The sequence below is a fragment of the Callorhinus ursinus genome, unplaced genomic scaffold (genome assembly GCF_003265705.2).
Source record: "Callorhinus ursinus isolate GAN/ISIS: 27379988/994484 unplaced genomic scaffold, GSC_fseal_2.0 scaffold64, whole genome shotgun sequence".
In the NCBI taxonomy this organism is placed as follows: Eukaryota; Metazoa; Chordata; class Mammalia; order Carnivora; family Otariidae; genus Callorhinus; species Callorhinus ursinus.
The window spans coordinates 3,256,354-3,279,994 of NW_027397126.1; the positions used below are offsets into that span (position 1 = coordinate 3,256,354).

A 23,641-nucleotide genomic window follows, 5' to 3' on the forward strand; every position below is an offset into this window, starting at 1 on the left:
TGGGTAATTGATGCCATCTGTAAGAGGGAATAGAATGAGATTAATTGGCCCACGTGGGGATTAAACTCGTTACTCTATCCTCATTAACAGCATGCCCTAATCAACTAAACTAACCAGTCTTAAAAATCAAATGCCAAATTTTTGACAACCCACAATGACGATTAATCAGCAAGTCTACTCCAGAAAGCCTAAGAATAGTAAAATAGAGGAAATTACACCATTTCACGGGTCCCTCAACTGTTTACTGCAGGCAAAAAGCCTATTCGCAATACTCAGTTCATCATAATCATAAAAAAGGATAGTGCATGGCCCCATATCCCCTTCCTCTCTTTAATGTTGGAAGACATATCAAGTGGTTTATTTATGTTTTAATTAACTCGGATTAATGCACGAATCTGATAGAGCAGCCTTATGGGATAACATAATCTTAAAATTTGATATATGGTCATGTTTACAAATAACAAAAATAAAAGAAAAATCCCAAGTAAGGTGTCCGGGCCCACAATGATTTATCTTAGGCTGGTAGTGAACAAGGCTGATTTGATTCATTTCCCTGCCAGAAGGAAAGAACAGCTCATAAAAACACGAAAGAAGGAGGGCTGGAAAGTGGTGGGCGTTTCTCTGCAATACTGGTGGCGAAGAGCAGGTGATTCTTACTTGTAGAGGTCAGGCTGAGGCTGCTCACATTCAATTGCTGCTCGGAGGGTATCAATGGACTCGGCTGTACACAGTGCAGTGGTATCCCGTACTGCATAATGTGTCTAGACGCGAAAGGCAGAAGAAAAAGCAAAACCAAGAAAAAGGGATTCTTTTCATAATCGTACACCCACCTTATTCCAGCAACACAGTATGTTTTAGTAAGAGGCTTTGGCAGAATAATACAAATACTGATGCACATTTCCCACCAACTAAATTTTATGGTATTATTCTTCAAATATATTACAAGTAATTAGATAACCCTGCTGCAAAGGGATTTAAAAGATAATGAAAAAACTAAAAGCTTTTCCTGATAGTGACAGCAGACAGAATTCCATTTGTAGCATGCATATCCTTAACTGAAAACCCAATGAAAAATTTAATCTGTTTACTTTTTCTATTTATAGAACTGAGACCTGTTATTTTGCTCACCACAGAGTATGGTGATACCAATGTATACACATGAACTGAACATAAATAACCACCCTGCGGGTCATAAGAAGGCTAACATTTTGCCAACGGAAAGAAAAAACATCATTAATAGTTCCACTACACAAACAGCATAATTAATGACTTTGAAAATGCTCAAAGAGGCTACATTTCATAGCGGGAGCAGCGATATGATGTGTCTTGCTTTAGTCAGACAGTTGGAATATTCTACTAGTGTATATTATGCACTTGATTTCCCCAGAACTCAAGGCAGGCTCCAATAAACCCATTTATAAATCATCAAAGGACGGCTAACACAGACTCAAAGACTGCACCACTTACGCAGAAGGGCAAGCTGTTGCATGGTCTTCTGGGAATATTACGGAACTGCCTGAGCTCTATTTAAAGCTCTCCCCCGACTGTGAAAACCTATGTACTTTTAGCTGATTTGATCGGATCAACTTAATTGAAAAAAGAAATCACTTAAAAGTTTTCTTCCTCTAAACAACTTTTTCCCCTATTAGGGAATCTTTAGGTAGATCTCTTCATTTTTATCTTGACATTTCCTCAAACTTTGTTTTTGAACAGTTTAAATGCACTAATTCATCACCATGCCCTTGAAGTACAGAATTAGTCATCTAACAGGCATTTCAGTTCCTGTTTCACATACTGAGTCCTGGTTCTTGACTCCAGATGGAAAAAACAAGCAGAGAAAAGCCCTCAAGGATATACACAGAGGTGAGCACATTAGTGCCCTTCCTTAAAGGCAGCATATAGAGGATACATCTTTATGCCCTGTGGAGCTCTGGACAACGGCCAAGAACTGATTGCCAGAAAGTACCAAGGAAATGTTATCCTCCAATTTGAGCAAACTTACTTTTGCTCATTTATAATTCTTCCCAGTTGCAATGAACAAACATTTGCCAAACAAAACCCTAAGGTATGTTTTTAAAAAGCAATCAAGGGGCGCCTGGGTGGCTCAGTCGTTAAGCGTCTGCCTTCGGCTCGGGTCATGGTCCCAGGGTCCTGGGATCGAGCCCCACATCGGGCTCCCTGCTCCGCGGGAAGCCTGCTTCTCCCTCTCCCACTCCCCCTGCTTGTGTTCCCTCTCTTCCTGTGTCTCTCTCTGTCAGATAAATAAATAAAATCTTAAAAAAAAAAAAAAGCAATCAAACTACTCCAAGATAAGAGTTTCTATATGCCATGAATAAACATTTTTTTAAAGAAAATATTCACCACTTTTAAAATAAAAACAGACTGACGGTTAGAATACACGAAGTTATTTTTACAGTCACATAGTTTAAGCCTAGAACAACATTCATTTTAAAAAGCCAAAATAAAACATCGAATCGGATATGTCAGTATCAAATGCAAACAGTGCTACAAAAAAATGGGGTGGTTTTTATTTGGGGCATGGATTTTCCTCGCCGAATACCACACTTTTCCCCTAAAGTTGAGTAATTGCTTAGAAGTTCAAACACAATTATATAAAAGCTGCTTTCAAATACAAAACTTGCACAAATAGGAAAATATAAGATAAAAGACAGGAGCGGTACTGTATGATTAACTATCCTGAGCTTGAGATGTTTATGCAAGGTTTACTCTCCGTTACCTTGCAATTGGATTCCCCATCAAGACTGGCTGTAGTAACGTAACAGGTTCCATCACTAGTGCAGGATGATAGAAGAATAAGATCACAGGGGAAGGTTTCATCTGCCTGTACTTCTACTACATCACCAACCTAGTAGAGAGAGAAAAAGAAATATAAATATTCTTAATTCTAAACAAAGCATTCATCATACCTCAAACTAAAGCCAAAAGAGTAGCAAGAGACCACTCCTGCTCCTAGAGAGTGTCTCAGCATCCCATGCCACGTGAAAGATGATGGAAGAATATTCTTCAACATTCAGGATCCTTGGTAAGGTCACAAGGACTTACTGATGCAGTCAGATTACCTTACTATTGAACTTTAATTTCAAATAAACAATTTTAGTACCCGGGGACCCGTCTGCTCTCTGACGTATTTTGGCACTGCTGTTCGATAAACAATGACCATTATCAGTTCATGAATGCATCCAGAAAAACTGCATGTCTCAACCCGAGCACTTCCTGAACACTGTGCAGCCACTGTCCTACCCTGCATCGTGCATCTTTCACTATGCTTTGCCTTCCATGTGCTAACGGCTATTCCTGTTGGGTGCTGGTTCCCTCTTCAGTGCTCAGAAAAACTTAGCTGACTGGAGATGCAGCTATTTTTCCCATAACATGTGACAAAAAAATAATTTTCAAATAGGTCACTTTCCAATAATTCATCTGCTATCAGAAGAATCCATTAACGGGCGCCTGGGTGGCTCAGTTGGTTGGGTGACTGCCTTCGGCTCAGGTCATGATCCTGGAGTCCCGGGATCGAGTGCCGCATCGGGCTCCCTGCTCAGCAGGGAGTCTGCTTCTCCCTCTGCCCCTCCCCTCTCTCATGCTCTCTCTCTCTCAAAAAAAAAAAAATCTTAAAAAAAAAAAAGAAGAATCCACTAATATAGCCATGAGAAACGATTTCCTCTCAGCAAGTACCCAAAGCTCAAGTATAGGAAAAACATAAGAAGAAATCATGAACCATTTCTAGTGCAGATGATTTAAAATGTAGGGAATAAATCATAATGGTTAAAAGGTAGAACTTTTTCTTAAAGATTTTACTTATTTATGTATTTGAGATAGAGAGAGCAGGGGGAGGAGCAGAGGGAGAGGGACAAGCAGATTCTGTGCTCAGCGTGAGCCCAATGTGGGGCTCAGTCTCATGACCCTGAGATCATGACCCAAGCCGAAATCAAGAGTCGGACACTTAAGCCACTGAGTCACCCAGGCACCCCAGAAGGTAGGACTTTGTAACGTGACTTTATGGCCCAGCTCTGCTGCTTCATCATATAAGCTCAGGGTGAGAGCCGCAGATGATTAGAACTCCCTCACAGGATTGGTTTGAGCACGAAATGAGGACAGGTAAAGTGGTGAGCCAAGTACCTGGCATGTATTCACCATTTGATAATTATTACGAATACAAGGCAACTATTTTACTCCCAACCTATGAATAGTCCTAACAGGTTTGGGGAAGGATCTAAGAAATCGTCCAGAGTTCAGTGCTTCCCAAACTTTTTCATACTGTGGCACAGAGAGAAAATGCTAAGTGTCAGTTTTCTACAGCACCTCAGATAAAGGGAGGAAGCTGCTCGTGGCAGAAGACAACCCACTCTGGGAGGGAGTCCATATCTAGCACACCGACCTGGACACACTGGTTGTGAAATGCTGAATAAATGACATACACCTGTCTTCTATCTGCTACAGGATTTGACAGAGAAAGATGGGGATTTCAAGACCTATTCCGGAACAATTTTATTTTCTTGCCAATCTCAATCAGCAGCCAAGAGCGACAGCATCAGTAACTCAATTAGTTTGTAAATAATATTTTGTTGGAGCTTTCCTTCCTCACTTACATAAACACTTATGTTGCTTACATAAAACCACAGTCTATGATTAAATACACAGAAGAGAAATAACAAACAAAATCCTAAATCATCTTAAAAGAAGGAAACACCCATTAAAGGATGGAAGAGCATTCTTAGGCACCTAAAAACCACAAATAGACAATTTCTTCGACAACGTGTACGATTTGCTCAGATATGAACTATAAAGGTTCTGTACCCGGAGTGCAAGTTGGGGCTGGTGAGATCTCAGAGGGCTGGCAGGCCAGGCTCAGGGGGTTAGGCCTTACCCTAAGGCAAGGGGGAAGTGGGAAGGGGTTTTTAAAGAAAAGGAACAACAGGGTCCACCGAGACATTCAACTTGGGCTCTATTTCCGTTTAGTATGCAAAAAACAGTAAGAGAACAGATAATCTACAAAATTATGTGTTTTTTTAGTTCATCAGAGAGCTGAGGTTGCGAGGCAACCAAGTGAACCGAATTTCAAAGGGCGGAAAGTCCTTCTGAGGACAGACAGGAGAAAGGAACTGTTTCACAACTGACAAGGCACAGGAGCAAGAGATGACTGCCATAAAAGGGCAGAAGAAGAAAAACAATTAGATTTTGAACCAATTCTTAAAGGCTTGGTAGGAGCTAATGTGACAGTTTGAAATGTGCAAACCTGAAAGAAAAGAGGAGATCATAACCACTCATCATTTCTTCTTTACAGGCATCCATTGGGTGCTGGTGAGAAAAGACGAGGGCAGGAGACCTACAGGAGCCTGCCTTACCGGTAGAGGCATGCCGGTTATGCCTGACCACTGTGGGGAGACAGAAGCAAAGTATGCCAGAATCGTGGACCCTTCTCTTGTTTTGAGGCAAAAGCCATCTATGTCTAGGAGAAAGGCAAGAAACCCTCCCTGGGTTAGTCTCAGGAAAATGTCACCACTGCTAGAGGAGACAAAGAATAAACACCATCTGCTGCTCGGGATGGGACAGAAAACCCACAGATACGGGGGCCCTAGCACTAATAAAAGGCAAAGTTCAAATGCCATTGGAGGTGGGGTAGGAGTACTGAGACCAAGTATTCAGTAGTGAGGCAAAGGTGCTTAGGCCCTGCTTAATACTGAGACTGGAGCAGGAGAACCAAGAAATCACTCTGTTCCTCCCAGGAGACTTGCAATATGAATAACAATAAGAAACAGCAATCTACTGGGGTGGGAGAGAGGAGAAGGGGCAGAGAGAGGGACATCCAGTCTCAGGGACGCAGACCTCCTGGAAGCAGCAGGTGGAACAGAAGTACTGAGCTAGGCCCTCTGGGCCCCCAGGCCCTACGCAAAGCACAAGGCAATGGCAATGGAGCGCTCCCGGGATTGGAATTCCCAGTGGGATACCCAAAACAGCAAAAGCTACAACCCGACTCCGACTAGACTGACTTACCCTTCACATTCATGGGCTGACAGAAGAGGTGTGCCCATTTCAGATCATAAATACTATTTACCTTGGTCTCTAGCACTGTTTCACATTCAATGTCCAAAAATAAATTAAAAAAAAAAAAACAAAACAAGACACATAGAACATAAGATCAAAATGACCTAAGATCAAGATATAAAGGAGTCAGCACAGGACCAGTCCAGAAATGTTGCGATTTTGGATTATGAAAAACAGGCATGTAAAAATAAAAATAGCTATGATTAAGATAAGGCAGACAACATACATGCGCAGGTGAGGAATTTGGGCAGAGATGGAAACTATAAAAAAAAAGGCAAAAGGAAAAGTTATAAAAGATGTCCTTCCATGTGTTTATCAGTAGACTGGATACAAAAAAGGAAATAATCAGAAAACCTGAAGAAACTCTTCCAGTATCTCCAATACCAAAACCCATATTCTCTTCCTTACAAAGAACCATGCTTTTACCTTGGAATTCCTCAAGCCCTCTTTGTCGGCTGTCTTCTCTATATTCTAGGATTCGACCCGTCCCATGGCTTCATGTGCCATCTACATGTTGACGAAATCCAAATTTCGACTGCTAGTTCAAACATATCTAAGCTCCAGGCTTGACAATTCCATCTGGATGTCTAACAGGTATCTCAAAATGAACATGGCTAAAATGGAATTTTTGATTTCCTTTTCACTCCCACATCTGTCATTAAACCTATTCTTCTCCTGGTCTTCTCCATCTTATTTAATAACCAGCATTTTTGTTTAATAGCTCAATTTAATTCACCCAGTTGCTCAGGCCAAAATCAAGAAGCCTATCTTTATTCTTTTTTGCTCTTTGCTCTTTTTTGCTCCCTGCATCCAGTACATCACTAAGTCTTGATGATTCTACCTCCAAAAAATATCCTGAATATATCCATTTATCTTAATCATGAAACAGGTGGTACAAAGTTGTGGTTATGAGCACAATTCATAACCCAAACTTGTTTCAAATCCCAGGTTTTCCACTTACTCGTCATAGACAAGTTTCTTAATCTCCCTGTGCCTCAGTTTTAATATTTGTAAAGAGGGAATAATCAAAGTACCTATTTCATAGGACTGTTATAAAGTAAGGATTAAATCAGTTAATATAATGTGAAAGGGAATGCCTGGCATATTTATGTTATATATAAATGTTATTTACTATTTTATTATTGTCATCTCTACTACTGTCATCGTAATGTAGGCTCTTACCCTCTTCTCCAAGTCACTCCCTGGCTTTGAAAACCTTCAAAAAATTTCCACTGCACTGAGGATACACACCAAGTTACTCTCTTACTCAACAATAGTCTACCCACTTCCCCAGGCAAGCAAACACTTAGATAATTTTAGTTTATAGGCATTTCTTGCCACACACAAGTATTCCAGAAAGGGCCGAATCAAACAGCACCTTACACAATAGCATCAACTGATTTAATTAAGATTATACCTGGTTGAGATCAGCCTCAAGGCAAAGAAGCCTGATGAACAAAAGCTGGAAGATGGGGAGGGGGTCTTTCTAAGAGGGTGGGGGGTGACAACAAAATCAGAAAGAGGAAACAAGAGAAAGGGAGAGACGTGGGAAACATTTACTTGCTTCACAATTTTACTTAGTGCCCTGGGAGCAACAGATTTAATGCTATGAATCATTTAGGCTGCATTTGGTTCTTATGCTGAGTTTCTAAGACCGGTTTGGCAACTTCAGATCCTAACCACTCTAGTTGAGGGTCTTCTACGGGATGCAGAGAATGCAGAAAAGAAAAACGGGTGATATAAAGACATTCTAGGGGCGCCTGGGTGGCTCAGTCGTTAAGCGTCTGCCTTCAGCTCAGGTCATGATCCCAGGATCCTGGGATTGAGCCCCACATCGGGCTCCCTGCTCCGCGGGAAGCCTGCTTCTCCCTCTCCCGCTCTCCCTGCTTGTGTTCCCTCTCTCGCTGTCTCTCTCTGTCAAATAAATAAAATAAGAGCTTAAAAAAAAAAAAGACATTCTACGTCAATCTCAGGTAACTCTCCCACTCTGTAGCCTTTTCCGCATTATTACTAAAAGAAGATGCAAGACAATTTACCTATCGCTGTGAATATGGAGAACTTATGTCCAACAATTCCCAGTATTTAATAAATAATTCAGCACTGATAATGCCTGATGAAAGTACAGGGAGGAGAGTATCATTTTTAAGCAATTCCTATCACAATCCTGAACCCTTCTGGAATGGTATTTTCACCTACCCTCTGCTCTTTCTGTTCCACCCATCTTCTTCCCTTGTTCTAGAGAATTTGATTTCTCTTACCTTTCCTATTTTAATCCATATTCATATAGAAATATTCTTTTAAAAATAATATCTTGGAGAGGGGCCTGGGTGCTCAGTCATTAAGTGTATGCCTTCAGCTCAGGTCATGATCCCAGGGTCCTGGGATCGAGCCCCACATCAAGTTCCCTGCTCAGGCTGCTTCTCCCTCTCCCTCTGCACCTCCCCCCCGATTATAAGAGACTACTACAATTATATGCCAACAAATAAGAGAACCTAGAATAAATGGGTAAGCACCTAGAAACATACAACCTGCCAAAACTGAATCATGAAGATACAGAAAATCTGAACAGACCCAAAGCTAGTGAGGAGACTGAAGCAGGAATCGAAAACTTCCCCCTCCCCAAAAAAAAACTACAGGGCTAGATGACCTCATAAGAGAATTATGCCAAATATTTAAAAAAGTAATAACACCAATTCCTAAACTATTCTGAAGAATCGAAGAGGAGGGAACACTCCCAAACCTGGTGTATGAGGCCAGAATTACTAATACCATTTTATCAGGAAAAGACAGTATAAGAGAAGAAGACTAGAGACCAATATCTTCAATGAATATTGACGAAAAAAAAATCCTGAACAAATACTACTCAACCAAATCCAACAGCACATTAAAATGATCACACACCATGACCAAATGGGATGTATCCTTGGGAATGAAAGGATATACACAAAAATCAATCAGTGTAATGCAACACATAACAACAACAGACAAAAGCTATTTAATCATTTCAATCAATGCAGAAAAAGCATTTCGCATAATTCAACTCTTTCATGATAAAAACACTCAATGAACTTAGAGAAAAAAAAATGACCTCAACATAATAAAAGCCATATATGAAAAGCCCACAGCTAATATCACACTCAGTGAGGAAAGACTGAAAGCCTTTCCTCTAGTATCAGGAACAAAGCAAGGATATCCACTCCCAGCACGGCTATTCAACATTGTACTGGAAGTTCTAGCCAGAGCAATTACACACACACACACACACACACACACACACACACACACACACACACACGGCATACAAACTGGAAAAGCAGTAAAATTATTCTGGTTTGCAGATGACCTAATATTATATATAAAAAACCCTAGATTCCACACACACAAAAACCTGTCAGAATTAATAAATGAATTCAACAAAGTTGCAGGATATAAAATCAACACTCGAAATTATTTGTATCTCTATACACTAACAATGACCAATCCAAAAAGGAAATTAAAAAAAGCAATCTCTATTTACAATAGCATCAAAAAAGATAAAATACTTAGGAATAAACTTAACCAAAGAAGTTAAAGACTTGCACATTGAAAGCTACAAAAATTGCTAAAAGAAATCAAAGATAAAATAAATGGAAAGCCATTTCATGTTCATGAATTGGAAGACTTAAGACTTGTTTAAATGCCTATACCATTCAAGCAATCTGCAAACTCAATGGAATTCCTACCCATATGCAAATGACATTTTTTGCAGACATAAAAAAAATTCCTATAATTCATATGGAATCTCAAGGGACTCCAAATAGCGAAAACAATGCTGAAAAGAAAAAAAAACTTGAGGAGTCTCCACACTCCCAGATTTCAAAACATACTACAAAGCAACAATAATTAAGATGGTATGGTACCGGCATAAAGACAAATATATAGACCAATGAAGAGAGAGCCCACAAACAAACCCTTGCATATATGGCCAAATGATTTTCAACAAGGGTGCCAAGACTATGCAATAAAGAAAGGATGGTCTCTTCAACAAATGGTGTTGGGAAAGCTGGATAGCCACACGCAAACAATGAGGTTCGACTCTTACCCTACACTACATACAAAAATTACTCAAAATTAATTAAAGACCTAAATATAAGGGGCATGTGGGTGGCTTAGTCGGTTAAGCATCTGCCTTCGGCTCAGGTCATGATCTCGGGGTCCTGGGATCGAGCCCCATGTTGGGCTCCCTGCTTAGTAGGGAGTCTGCTTCTTCCTCTTCCTCTGCCCCTCCTCCCTGCTCATTCTCTCTCTCTCTCAAATAAATAAAATCATAGGAAAAAAAAGACCTAAATGTAAAACTTTTTAGACTCCTGGAAGAACATCAGGGAAAAGCTTTAGGACACTGGATTTGGTAATGATTTCCTGGACATACACCACAGTGCAGGAAAAAAAACCCTCAACATTAGAAATGGGAATATATTAGGGTGCCTGGGTGGCTTGGTCAGTTAAGCGTCCAACTCTTGGTGTTGGCTCAGGTCTTGATTTCAGAGTCGTGAGTTTGGGCCCTGTGTTGGGCTCCATGTGCTGGGTGTGGAGCCTACTTAAAAAAAAAAAAAAAAAAAAGAAAAAAGAAACCGGAATATATCAAACTTAAAAACTTTGCACCAAAGGAAACAATCAACAGAATGAAAAGGTAACCTATGGGAGAAAATACTTGCCAATCACATATCTGATAAGGAGTTAATATTCAGAATCTATAAGAGACTTCTACAAGTCAACAACAAACAAATACCCCAGTTAAAAAACGGGCAAAGGATCCGAATAGACATTTCTCCAAATAAGATATACAAATGGCCAAAAAGCACATAAAAAGATGTTCCACATCTCTAATCATATGGGATATGCAAGTCAAAACCACAATGAGATATTTCACACCCATTAGGATGGCCACCATCAAAATAACAGAAACTAACAAGTGCTGGAGAGGATGTGAAGAAGTTTGTAACCCTTGTACACTCTAAGTGCAAAGGTAAAATGATATATCCATTATGGAAAACAGTATGCAAGTTCCTCAAAAAATTAAAAACAGAATTACCATATGATTAAGAAATTTCATTTCTGGGTATATATCTAACACAATTCAAAGCAGGATCTCTAGAGTTATTTGTACACTTGTGATTGTCAGCATTATTTACATTACTAAGAGGTGGAAGCAACTCAAATGTCCATCAACAGATGAATTGATAAAGAAAAGGTAGTATAGGCATAAAATGGAATATTACATAGTCTTAAAAGAGAGGAATTGCTGTCATATGCTACAACATAGATGAACCTTGAAGACATTATGCTAAGTGAAATAAGCCAGTCACAAAAGGACAAGTACAGTATGATCCCATTCAAAGGAAGTAGTTCTCGAAAGCAGTCAGTCATAGAAATAGAGAGTAGAAAGGTGTTTATCAAGGGCTGGAGGTAGGGGGAGTTCATGTTTTATGGGTATGAAGTTTTAGTATTACAAGATGAAAAGATTCTAGAGATTTGTTGTACAACAATGTGACTATACTTAACACTAATGAATTGTACACTAAAAATGGTTAGTTAAGATGAGGGGGATCCCTGGCTGGCTTAGTCAGTGCAGCATATGACTCTTGATCTCGGGGTTGTGAGTTCGAGCTCCACAACGGGTGTAGAGATTTTTTTAAAACAATAAAATTTTAGGGGCACCTGGGTGGCTCAAGTCAGTTAAGCCTCTGACTCTTGGTTTCAGCTCAGGTCATGATCTCATGCGTCTTGGGATGGAGCCCCGGCGTTGTGGGGTTCCGTGCTCAACAGGGAGTCTCCCTTAAGATTCTCTCCCTCTGCTCCTCCCCAACACCCCCAAACAAATAAATCTTTACAAAAAATAAATAAAAACAAAACAAAAAAAAAAAGAAAAAAGGTTAGGTTGGGCCCTCTCGGGGCCTCACGTTCAAGATGACCAAGAAAACAAAGAATAATGGTTGTGCCACAAAGGGCATTAGGCTGCACGTGGCCATGGCCATTTGTGGCACAACCACAGAGAAGTTTGTTACTGGGACCACAGTAGAGGCCACTGCCATCAGGGGCATTTCCAAAGCGAATGTCTTCCAAGCGTATGTGTGTCCCAAGCTGTGAGACTACATTACTGCGTGAGCTGCACCATTCACAGCAACGTAGTCCAGAATGGCTCTCCTGAAGCACGGAAGGACCCAACACCCCCCCCCACCCCGATTTGGACCCGAGGGTACTACCCCACCACCTCCACCAAAGCCCATGTAAGGAGCTAAGTCCTTAAGCAGGGAAGAAACACTGTTCTCTGGAAAAAAAATAAAATGGAGATTATACTTTAAAATAATGGTTAAGATGGTCAATTTAACGTTATATGCTTTTTGATCACAGTAACAAAATGAAATAAAAAAATAAATAATACTTTGAGACTGGGATAAAATATTTATAGAAGACCTATCTGATAAAAGACTGTTATCCAAAATATTAAAAAAAAACTTTTAAAACTCAACAATAAGAAAATGAGCACTCTGATTAAACAATGGGTACAGACCTGAATAGGCAACCTCATGAAAGAAGATACTCAGATGTCAAGGACGCATATGAAGAGATGTCGAACACCACTATGTCATTAGGGGAATGCAAATTAAAACAAAAATGAGATACCACTACACACCTCTTAGAATTGCCAAAACCCAAAACACTGACAACAAATGTTGGCCAGGATGTGGAGAAACAGGAACTCATTCAGTGCCGATGGGAATGCAAAATGAACAGCCTCTTTGGAGATAGCTTGGCAGTTTCTTACAAAATTAAACATGCTTTTACCATACAATCCAATAAGCACACGCCTTGATATTTACTCAAATAAATTAAAATCTTATGTCCATGCAAAAACTTGCACATAAGTGTTTATAGCAGCTTTGTTCATAACTGCCACCATTTGGAGGCAACCAAGATGTCCCTCAGAAGGTGAACGGATACATAAACTAGTCCATCTAGACAATGGAAGATTATTCAGCACTAACAAGAAATGAGCCATCGAGACATGAAAAGACATGGCATAAACTTAAATGCATATTGTTAAGTTAAAGAAGCCAATCTGAATATGATTCTAACAATGTATTACGGAAAAGCAAAACTATGGAGAAAGTAGAAAGATGAGTGGTAACCTGGGGTTGGCAGGATGAAGGGATGACGAGGCAAAGCACAAAGGATGTTTAGGGCAGCGAAAAGATTCTATATGATACTAATAATGGTGGATACCTGTCATTAGACATTTGTCTAAGGCCACTGAATTTGGAACAAGAGTGAATCCTAATGAAAACTATGGACTTTGGGTGATAATGATGTGCCAGTGTAGGTTCATGGATTGCAACAAAAATACCACTATGGAATGCTGATAGCGAGGCAAGTTGTACAGATGTGGGAAAAGGGGGTATATGTGAAAACTGTACTTTCCTCAATTTTGCTGTGAACCCACAATTGCTCTAGAAAAGTAAAGTTCATTATCAATTAAAATACAATCTGTTAAAAAAAATACCATCTGTTGGGAACAAAACAGATTATTTGATATGGACAGGTCTAAAATCTTAATTGACTGGGATCTTATTAGGTAATAATCAACAATGATTAATTTGGGTTAAAAAATAACTCAGCTGATAGTAAAAAATAATACTATCTTAGAATTCTCACACATTGCTGGTGGAATGTAAAATGGCCAGTTGCTATGGAAAACAACTTGGTGGTTCATGAAAAAGCTGAACATAAGAACTACAGTATTATGTAGCAATTCTACTCCTAGGTGTATATCTCAAATAATTGAAAACAGGTGTTCAAACAAAAACTTGACCATGAATGTTCATACCAGCAATGTTCATAATAACCAACAGGTGGGAAAACTCCCAAATGTCCATCAACTGATGAATGGATAAAGAAAAGATGGTATAGCCATATGATGGAATATTTAGCCATAAAAGCAAGAATTACTAATATATGCTACAATAAGAAGAGACCTTGAGAACATTACATTAAGAAAGAGAAGGCAGACACAAAAGGCCACATAGTGTCTGATTCCATATACATGAAATAATCTAGAATAGGTAAATCCATAGAGACAGAAAGAAGATTAGTAGTTGCCAGGGCCTGGGAGAGGGAGGAATGTGGCATGACTACTTAATGCCTATGGGGGTTACCTTTTGGGGTGATGAAAATGTTCTGGAACTAGATAGTGTTGAAGTCTGCATAACAATGTGAATGTATTAAATGTCACTAAATTGTATATTTTAAAAAGCTGTGTTTTTACCACAATAAAAAAATGAACCACAAAAATACCTTGATTTTTTCACTCTCTTTTCTCACTCGCTTTGCATTTTCAATAATGTAAACAGTGCTCTTGTTGACTTCATTGTCAGCTCTGTGTCTTAGCCAATCCTCATATCCCTAGAGTAAAAATAACTACAGTCAAGCTCACATGATGCAGCGAAGTTGTTAATAAATTTCTATAGCTCCCTCTATGAGTCACTAGTAGATATTTATACTTATAGTATTATTCTCAACTCACAGTGCTAAAAAGACAACATTGTTCATTTTTACAGCAAAAACCAAGACACACTTTCAAAATACCCCTTAGGTAAATATTTACTTGTGTTAAAAGGTTTCTCCATTCTACAGAGAAGTATCAATGAAAACACAGTAATCAGAACCGTAATATTCTTCAACTGTGAAAGGCTATGATTTATTCTTCTAATTCTACTTACTCAAATTAATGTTAATTTCTCTACTTTTTAATGTGACAATTTTTTTTCTGGGTTTTATTTTCTTACAGCTCTAATCACTTAAATATATTATTCTGTAGTAGACTGTTGGGAGTGATCATCGCTGAGGAAATCTAATTCCTCCCCAGGGAAAGAGAACAGAAAAGGCAAGTTAGGATTATTTTGGCACAGAATCCATGATAAGTTTTGGAGGTCAACTTCTCCACTGATTTGGTGGTAAAGGAAATCATCAACTGGTATTCATTTTTTAGAGTTAAACGTCATCAGGAAAAGGTCTAATGGCTCATTTTAGTTTGTTTTTTTTTGTATGAAGTAAATTTAAGCCAAAAGAACTAAGGAAGGAGGATGTTCATTTGTTTGAGGATGACCTCTTCTCCTTTTTTACATCACACTGCTTTTTTTCTTGAGAATAATGTCTGTGCCTTTTCAAATGTAACTGTTTGAAAAAAATCTCTTGATCGCCTTCCACTTTTATTCTCTAGTGCTATATTCATTCCTGTCCTGTCCCTCTTTATGACAATGCTAGGCTATCACTTCCTATGGCACTTTCTGTGATGTCAGTGAGGAAAGAAAGGCCCTAACATGAACTAGTATAGGGAGTAAAATGAATCAGTAAGAGCTTTTGTAAACCATACAGGCTATTCTTGGAACCAGCAATTCTATGATGTTAAAGAAAATAATCCTAACAGCCTAAGGGAAAGAACATTCCAAAAGTCTTTATTTAGCAACCAAACACTTGAAAAAAATATTCTTGCAGTTTCTGGTAGGCAAGATAGAAGACCAGATAACCCCAAGAGGAAAGGTAACCTTGTTCAAAATACCATTAAACAGACCTTCATTTTCGAAGTTCTTGAGGGTAGTTTTTAAAGCTCTTTGGTAAGTACTGTCTAAAAGTATGTTTGCAATTAGTCAGGTCCTGTGGACTGTCCCAGTACATGATAAACGTTGCTAACCCCCCCTTTACCTCCAGTTTCCCATTTACATTTTCAGTTTCATGTGGAATTTTTCAAAGGTACCATTATATAAAATGGTCAAAAAACTTCAGAATCAGCATCAGAAACCATGGCAATTGTCAGCTTTGATGAAAAACAAGAATAAAAGTCTCTGCCCACCACCCACTTCGGCAGCATCAGGGAAGAAAGACAACAAGTATCAAGTACTTGTGCTCTTGAGTTCTCTGCTTTAGGCATCAACAAAAATTCACTAGAATGGGAATTTTTCAGAAAGATATGCCACACTGAAAAACATTTATATACACTAAAAATTTGCCTCTCATTTCCTGACTGAGCTGTACCTTCTACCTCCTTTCTTTTAGGGTTACAACCCCATAACACAAATACTGAGGAAAAAAGGGGCAAAAGAAATTAAAGATGTACCTTATGGTCATTTTAGTATGTTTTTAATAGGAATCAAATATAAATTAAATCCATCAAGGATGTTGCCCACTCTATAGAAATATGAAAAAGGACCTTTGGCAATGAAATTCAAAGCAGATGGGACTGAAATGCAGGCATAATTGTAAATAAGAAATTTACCTGCTTGATGGCTGTAACAGTTATAACAAAGAAAAGTGGAAGTCCACTGGTAACCGGGCTAGTCGGTGTGTCTACCGTGACCTAGGTAAAGAAATTAAATTGAACGTAAAAGGAAAATAAGCCATTCACTTATATGCAGGACTGATATGCTACAACCATTTCAGGTAGAAAAACAGACAAAACATATCCTGGTAACAGGGTCACTGTTGACTTTCATTAAACAAAAGCAATCCACAGAGCAGTTAGTGTAAGGAAACAGTTCTAATTCAGGCTTAGGTTTCATTCCAGTTTGGATTAACGCCTTGAATGAAATAGAACCAATCATTTACCATCTCTTTGTTGAGTATCATTCTTTCAGCCCCTGTGCTATCATCAGCCAGGCTCTAGAGATGTTGCTTTAAATAAGATAGAGAATTGTCCCTGCCCTCATAAAGCTAGCAGCTTACGGGAAAACAGTCAACCAAGTGAAATGCTGAAATCTAATGAGTAAAGCTGAGTTAATGAGATGAAGTATGGGCTTTCAGGCAGGCACAGAGGACCGCATATACAATGTCTCTATGGTAGCAGCGCAGGGGTGGGGGGCACACGTAAACAAATAGAGGACAGAGTGTGGTGTAAGATGGGGCTGGAGAGGGGGACAGAGGCAAACCCAAGCAGGGCCCTCTAGGCTAGAGCTCATTGTTTATCCCACAGTGGGAGATAACTAAAGCTTTTAGGCAAGGAGAGGTCCCATGAACAGAACTACATTTTGAGAAGATCATCCTGCCCGATTTGTGGAAAATAGAATGTAAGCGGGGAGTCCATAATGCGAGTACAAGATGACGGCTTGGACAAGGGGGGCAGCGGCAGGCATGGAAAGAACTTCCATGGATAGTTCGGGGTTAAAATGGTAGGCATGGCAAGGAATTTTTTGTCAGGGTGATGAGAGATGACTTGTAAGTCATCTGGTGACGGCTGGGTAGATGTTGTCATTCACTAAAACAACAAATACTAAGAGAGGACTAGACCGGAGGGACAGAGGACCATGAGTTCAATCTGCCCCCACAACTCGCTCTCTTCTCTAATCCCCACCTAGGCCTGGCTCTGCCACATCCCCCGAGTTAGAGACACAGGCTTTTATGTGGCTGTGGGCCTTCATGCACAGCCTGAGATACCCATCTGGCATTCTTCACCAGGTTAACTTGCTCTAATCTTTCAAGGTTTAGTTCAGATATCATCTACTCTTTGAAGTTTCCTTAAGCTCCTCTTGGTTAGAAAGACATATTAACTTCCACTGTATCCCCACAGCATGTTGCTCATGCTACTTTTATGACTTGTACCGCATTAAATTAAATGGATACATGACTGTAACATACATTCCTTAAGGACAGAAAAGCCATATCTTGATCTTCATTGTATCTGCTAAAATCTTTGTTATCTGGAATACTGCAAGGCACACAGTAGGTGCTTGGTATACATTCACTGAACCAAACTGAACTGCGCGGCATGCGACAAAGAATGACTCTTCTGAGCATAATTTTGTATGCAGTTTATTTTATGCTGTTTTGTAAGATATCTTACGATGGATCACTAGAGTAGCTCCTTTTCAAATGACCCATCATTTAAGACTGAAATTAGCTCTTTTCCATATCACAACCCAGACTGGTTTTAAGTAGCAGGGCTAAATTAAATTACAGCACCATTTACTCAAAGCCTCAAAGTGGATAAACAGAAGCACTTAACATTAACAAGGCTTTGAGCCATTTCATTGGGATGTTTCTGCTTCGTTTAAAAAAATGAAACGAGTGGGTGCCTGGGTGGCTCAGTTGGTTAAGCGACTGCCTTCGGCTCAGGTCATGATCCTGGAGTCCCGGGATGGAGTCCCACATCAGGGTCCCTGCTCAGCAGGGAGTCTGTTTCTCCCTCTGACCCTCTTCCCTCTCGTGCTCGCTCTCAAATAAATAAATAAAATCTTTAAAAATAAATAAATAAATAAAATAAAAAATGAAACGAGGAAAAAATACCCTTACTGTAATAAAATTTTCTGGGGGTAATTTTGGTGAGGGAAAACTTATAATAGCTCATAGACTTAAAGATGGAAGAGGCAATTTAAGATGTCTAAAATTTAAAACACAAAAAAAACATTAGCAGGAACATAGAGAAGATCAAGTCTACCAGGCTTTCACACTTAAAAGTAAATGAAGGAGGAAGAGCAAAACTGGTATCAGGAAGAAAAGTGATAAATTTTCAATTAAGCTGAATCTGGTGTTTAACGAAGTAAAACTATTAATCCGAACTATTTTCAATTTTAATATATACCACTGTATTTAATGGTACACAATATATGTCCTTCTAGGATAAACAAAGATGAAATCCATGGAAGTTTTTAAAGAAAGTAACAAATTCTCAACAAGTTTTCTAGTAAAAATGCTACTTTGGAAATATATAAAATCATGTAAATCTTAAACTATAATATTAGTACTTTAAAAAGTTTTATTAAAACAAGCCCTGAAACACCTTTTTACACACAAGGCACTTTTATTTTTTTTTAAAGAAATGGATTGAAAATTTGTTTGGGGGGAAAAAGTTTGATTGGAGTAATTTTCTTTTTTTTTTTAATAAAAAAATTTTATTTATTTGACAGCGAGATAGCACAAGTAGGCAGAGTGGCAGGCAGAGGGAGCGGGAGAAGCAGGCTCTCCGCCGAGCAGAGAGCCAGACATGGGGCTCGATCTCAGGACCCCAGGATCATGACCTGAGCCAAAGGCAGCCGCTTAACTGACTGAGCCACCAAGGTGCCCCTGGAGTAATTAAGTTTCTAAAAGGGGAATGGTTGTTTATGGAGCTCTTACCTGCACAAGGAAAATGATGAGAAAATAAAAATTTGCAATTCTTCTAAACTGTTCGAACAGATTCTTTGGGAGGAAATTCCAAAGTGTATACTGTATGGGAGGAGGAAAAAAAAGAGTATTATTAGAAAGGAAACTTGAAAAATCCTAATAACAACTCATATGGGCCGGACTATCACAATAATTTGAAAATGTTAAAACCCAGACCTCACACATACAAATAAGCATACACTTAGAGGTATACTATATAAGAAATGAAGTTTTCATTTGGAGCATCACAATTGGGCCATCTAGTCCCCAACCTCTGCTTTCCCTGACCTGATCTAAATTAGGTTCCTTGTTAGGTGTTCTCAGGTCATCCTATACTTCCTTGATAATACTCGATACAGTGAATAACTATAGATGTGTGCATTTTTTATTAAAGTTGCTCCCTCCATAGGCAGTAAGTTCCATAAGGACAGGTAATATTACTTTTCCCCCAACACCTAACAGACACAAAATAGACATTCAATAAATTAGTTGGATGAATGAATGAACAAATTAATTCCTCTGGCTAAGCTAACCACTGGAGTCTGGATCATCATCACTGATATAACTCTGTCCCTATCAGTACCCCTCCACCCCACCTCCATGACAGCTGAGGTGTACACATAACCCTGGGACATAGAGGGCTTTCACTTTAATCAACATACCACACTGGGCTTTGGTAACTGGTAACAGGTTAAAGGTTCAATGCTAAGTAGTACATGGGCAGGAGAAGAAAACTCTTGGGCCAACTGTTGAATCACTGAGACTTTCTCACTAATATCTTAAGCTCAAGGATGAGGTCATTTAAAAAAATCACCAAGAGAAGTTGCATTTTCTAGATATCTTGATAAAGACCAGAAACCAGAAAGAAAGGTTTCTTAACCTAAAAGATCTAAATTATACTTAAATGATCTCCACCACAAATACGGTGAGAAAGTATCTATTCGGTAAGGTGACTGAAATGCCAAAGTTGCAGAGCATGACACAATATATGTGAATTTACTACTAACCTCTCTTTAAAAGGCTTATGGGCTCAAAGATTAGGGAATCCCGGGAAAATGAAGATAAATGGAGGCAAAAATATTCAGTAAAGGAGTTGGTGCATTACAACAACAGCCAACCTAGAAGATTCTTCCCCCCCAGGAGTCACGGAAGCGCCTCAAGGAAGCTCATTCAAAATTAAGTACAAAATTACAATGAGATATCACCTCACACCTGTCACAATGGTTAAAACAGAAAACACAAGAAACAACGGGTATTGGCGAGGATGTGGAGAAAAAGGAATCGTTCCTCTTGCACTGTTGGTGGGAACGCAAACTGGTGCAGCCACTGTGGAAAACAGTATGGAGCGTCCTCAAAAAGTTAAAAATAGAACTACCCTATGATCCAGTCCTCGCACTACTGGGTATCTACCCCCAAAATACAAAAGACTAATTCAAAGGGATACATGCACCCCTATGTTTACTGCAGCATTATTTACAAAAGTCAAACTATGGAAGCAGCCCAAGTGTCCATCGATAGATGAATGGATAAAGAAGAGGTGGTATATATACAGAATGGAATATTACTGAGCCATAAAAAGGATGAAATCTTGCCATTTACAACAACATGGATGGAGCTAGAGAGTATAATGCTAAGTGAAATAAGTCAGAGAAAGACAAATACCATGATTTCACACATATGTAGAATTAAAGAAACAAAACAAAGGTAAAGAAAGAGAGAAAGACAAAATAAGAAACAGACTCTTAATTACAGGGAACTGATGGTTACGGGGCGGGGGGGGGGGAAGGGGGGGGGGGATGGGTGAAATAGGTGATGGGGATTAAGGAGTGTACTTGTCCTGATGAGCACTGGGTGATGTATATGGAAGTGTTGGATCACTATATTGTACACCTGAAACTAATATAACACTGTAGGCTAACTATACTGGAATTTAAAACCTTAATAAACAACAGGGAAAAATAAAGAATTGTGTGGATATGCATCATTTGGGGGAAGAGAATCCACACTTTTTATCAGGTTCCCAAGGCAGCTTGTAACCAAAAACAAAAAGGATCAAAACCACTGATCCAGTCACGTTGAAGCTGATGTAGTTCAGGATCAGCACTTAACTGTCCCAATTACTTAAGATCAATTTTCTAAAACAATAAGCTAAACTTCCACAACAAGCTAACAGCTGAGTTTCTGGCTTGTTGACCTTCTGTTCCCTAACTAAGGGGTTTTTAATTAAACAAACAAACATTAGGGTCTGTTAGAGTCCTCTGTGGGGTGTTAAGACATCAAAAGGGAACATTTTTGTTGTTTCTAGACCCCCACTGTTTGTTTACCACTGTTTTAACTTATTAAATGAACTGCTTCCTTGGGGAACTCTGATTATTACCATTATAGGAACCTATTGCTATATGCCCTCTTCTTTTCTGTATCAGGTCATGAGCTATTAAGAGGTCAGAGAACATATCATAAGCCCTCTTACCACAGCTGCCTAGAACAATGTTTGGTACATAGAAGGCACAAGAAATCTTGATCTTAAGTGTTGGCCATTTACTCCACTGCTCGTTACCCATGTGAAGCAGAACTTTCTCTTTTTTAAAGTACCACTCTTTCTCCCATAAATTTGAAAGTTTAAGTAAAGGGAGTTACCAGGACACTCTCCCACTAGGATTTAGTAACTTTAGCTAAAAAGGCACTGTCCCGTGAGTTTGAAAAGATTCAAAGAGCTGTCCGATAAATTCTACTGAAAATCTGAGTTTTAAAAATGAGGGAGAATGCTAGTGTAATTTTAGGCTTAAAGCTTTAATTCAAGACAGTCTTTCACATAGGAGTTCTAAATTTAACCTTGGGCATACCTTCAAAGAGTTAGGTGGAGCGCACAGATTCTTAAGCCACTAAAGTGCCTTCAAGATTGAGGCTCTGAATTTTTAAAGAAAAAAAATGTGTAACAGGGAAATAAGATGGAAACTAAAGATCCTAGCAGCAAGCAATCAGTGCTCATTTTGCTACAGAAGGGGATTTCCAAATTTCATACCAGCTACAAAATTCTGGCGATTCCCAGAGGTTCCTGCTGATTATATTAAAGTAGGAAGGTTGCATAGAACAAGTTTTTCTATGGAAAGTATTGTGTGCCCCAAGAAGAAAAGACTAATTTTAACAGTAAGTAAAATTTAAGATAGGTCAAAGTGTTTATCTTCAGTGTTCCCTGCATTAATAAGACTTACTGGGAGTAAGGAAAAAGGAAATCAACACTTGCTACGAAGTTGGAAGGCAGCTAACATATGCTATAAACTGTACATTTCAATTAAAAGATTCTGGTGAAAATATAAACAGCCAAAAGACAATGTGAGGAAGGAAAAGTTCAAATTATGAAAATATTGGGGCGCCTGGGTGGCTCAGTCGTTTAGCGTCTGCCTTCGGCTCAGGTCATGATCCTTGGAGTCCTGGGATTGAGCCACACATCGGGCTCCCTGCTCCGCGGGGAGCCTGCTTCTCCCTCTCCCACTCCCCCTGCTTGGGTTCCCTTCTAGCTGTCTCTCTTTGTCAAATAAATAAATAAAATCTTTAAAAAAATTTAAAAAATTATGAAAATGTTATCTCCAGAATGGACCCAAAGGCCTCTTTTAAAGAGAGATCATGCCACACAATCAAAACACATGAGACTGAGGCAATCACTAGTGCTGCTCAGGACTGTAGTAATACTAAGCACAGAAATATAATTTAACAATACCACCTACCATTTACTGAGTCATTACTGTAAGCCAAGCACAGTGTTTAAACTGTGGATTACTTTATTTTATCCTCACCGCAGTCCTCTGAGGTAAGTACTGTTAATATCTCCATTTTACAGATAAGAAAACTGAGACACAGAAGGGTTCGATGCCTTACTTTAAATTCAAACCCAGGTCTTCTGTCTACAAGGATGAAGCTCTTTACCACTACACTGTCCATATGCTATCCTCTTCTAATTATTCATTGTATTAAGATTTCATTCTTTTTCTGAAGTTAGTATACTGTCAATTCCTCTTTTTCTGCGCTAGAGCTTTTAGGAAAAAGCGGATCACTGGTAAACTATATGACTGGTAAATTAGAAAAACTGTAAACATGTAATAGTTACAGAGAAAAGAGAGATGTTAGTCTATTCAATGTACAAATGTTCATTTCTTTATTCTGATTTCTAAAAGATATATACAGATACAGAGATATATGTGCAAATCTGTTCAGAAACAAACTTTATTTGCCTCATGCACTCTTAACTATTTAAAAAAAATATCCTAATGTATTGTTTTGCCTATTGGCAAAACTGAAGCTAGATAAAATATGAGAAATATATTAAATATGAAAAGATTTGACAGTGTTCTAGTTCTTTTACAATGTGAAATCGTGAAGTATATTACAACAAAATGGTTATAGTTAGTTCAAC

The 23,641-nt window shown here is 38.9% G+C and overlaps 1 protein-coding gene across 9 annotated transcripts in view; it reads right to left on the minus strand.

Moving 5' to 3' along the window:
• The window catches only part of ATP11C (ATPase phospholipid transporting 11C (ATP11C blood group)), a 174,995-nt gene that overhangs the window by 69,582 nt on the left and 81,772 nt on the right, over window positions 1–23,641 (minus strand). For 8 of the 9 annotated variants that reach the window (XM_073885676.1, XM_025861532.2, XM_025861533.2 and 5 more), the window contains 5 exons: window positions 19,204–19,293; window positions 16,373–16,453; window positions 14,395–14,502; window positions 2,738–2,866; window positions 658–761 (listed from right to left, as the gene is read on the minus strand). In XM_073885676.1, coding sequence (XP_073741777.1) covers window positions 658–761; window positions 2,738–2,866; window positions 14,395–14,502; window positions 16,373–16,453; window positions 19,204–19,293 — 512 coding nt within the window. The remainder of the gene's footprint in view (window positions 1–657; window positions 762–2,737; window positions 2,867–14,394; window positions 14,503–16,372; window positions 16,454–19,203; window positions 19,294–23,641) is intronic. The other variant, XM_025861535.2, reaches the window with a different exon arrangement.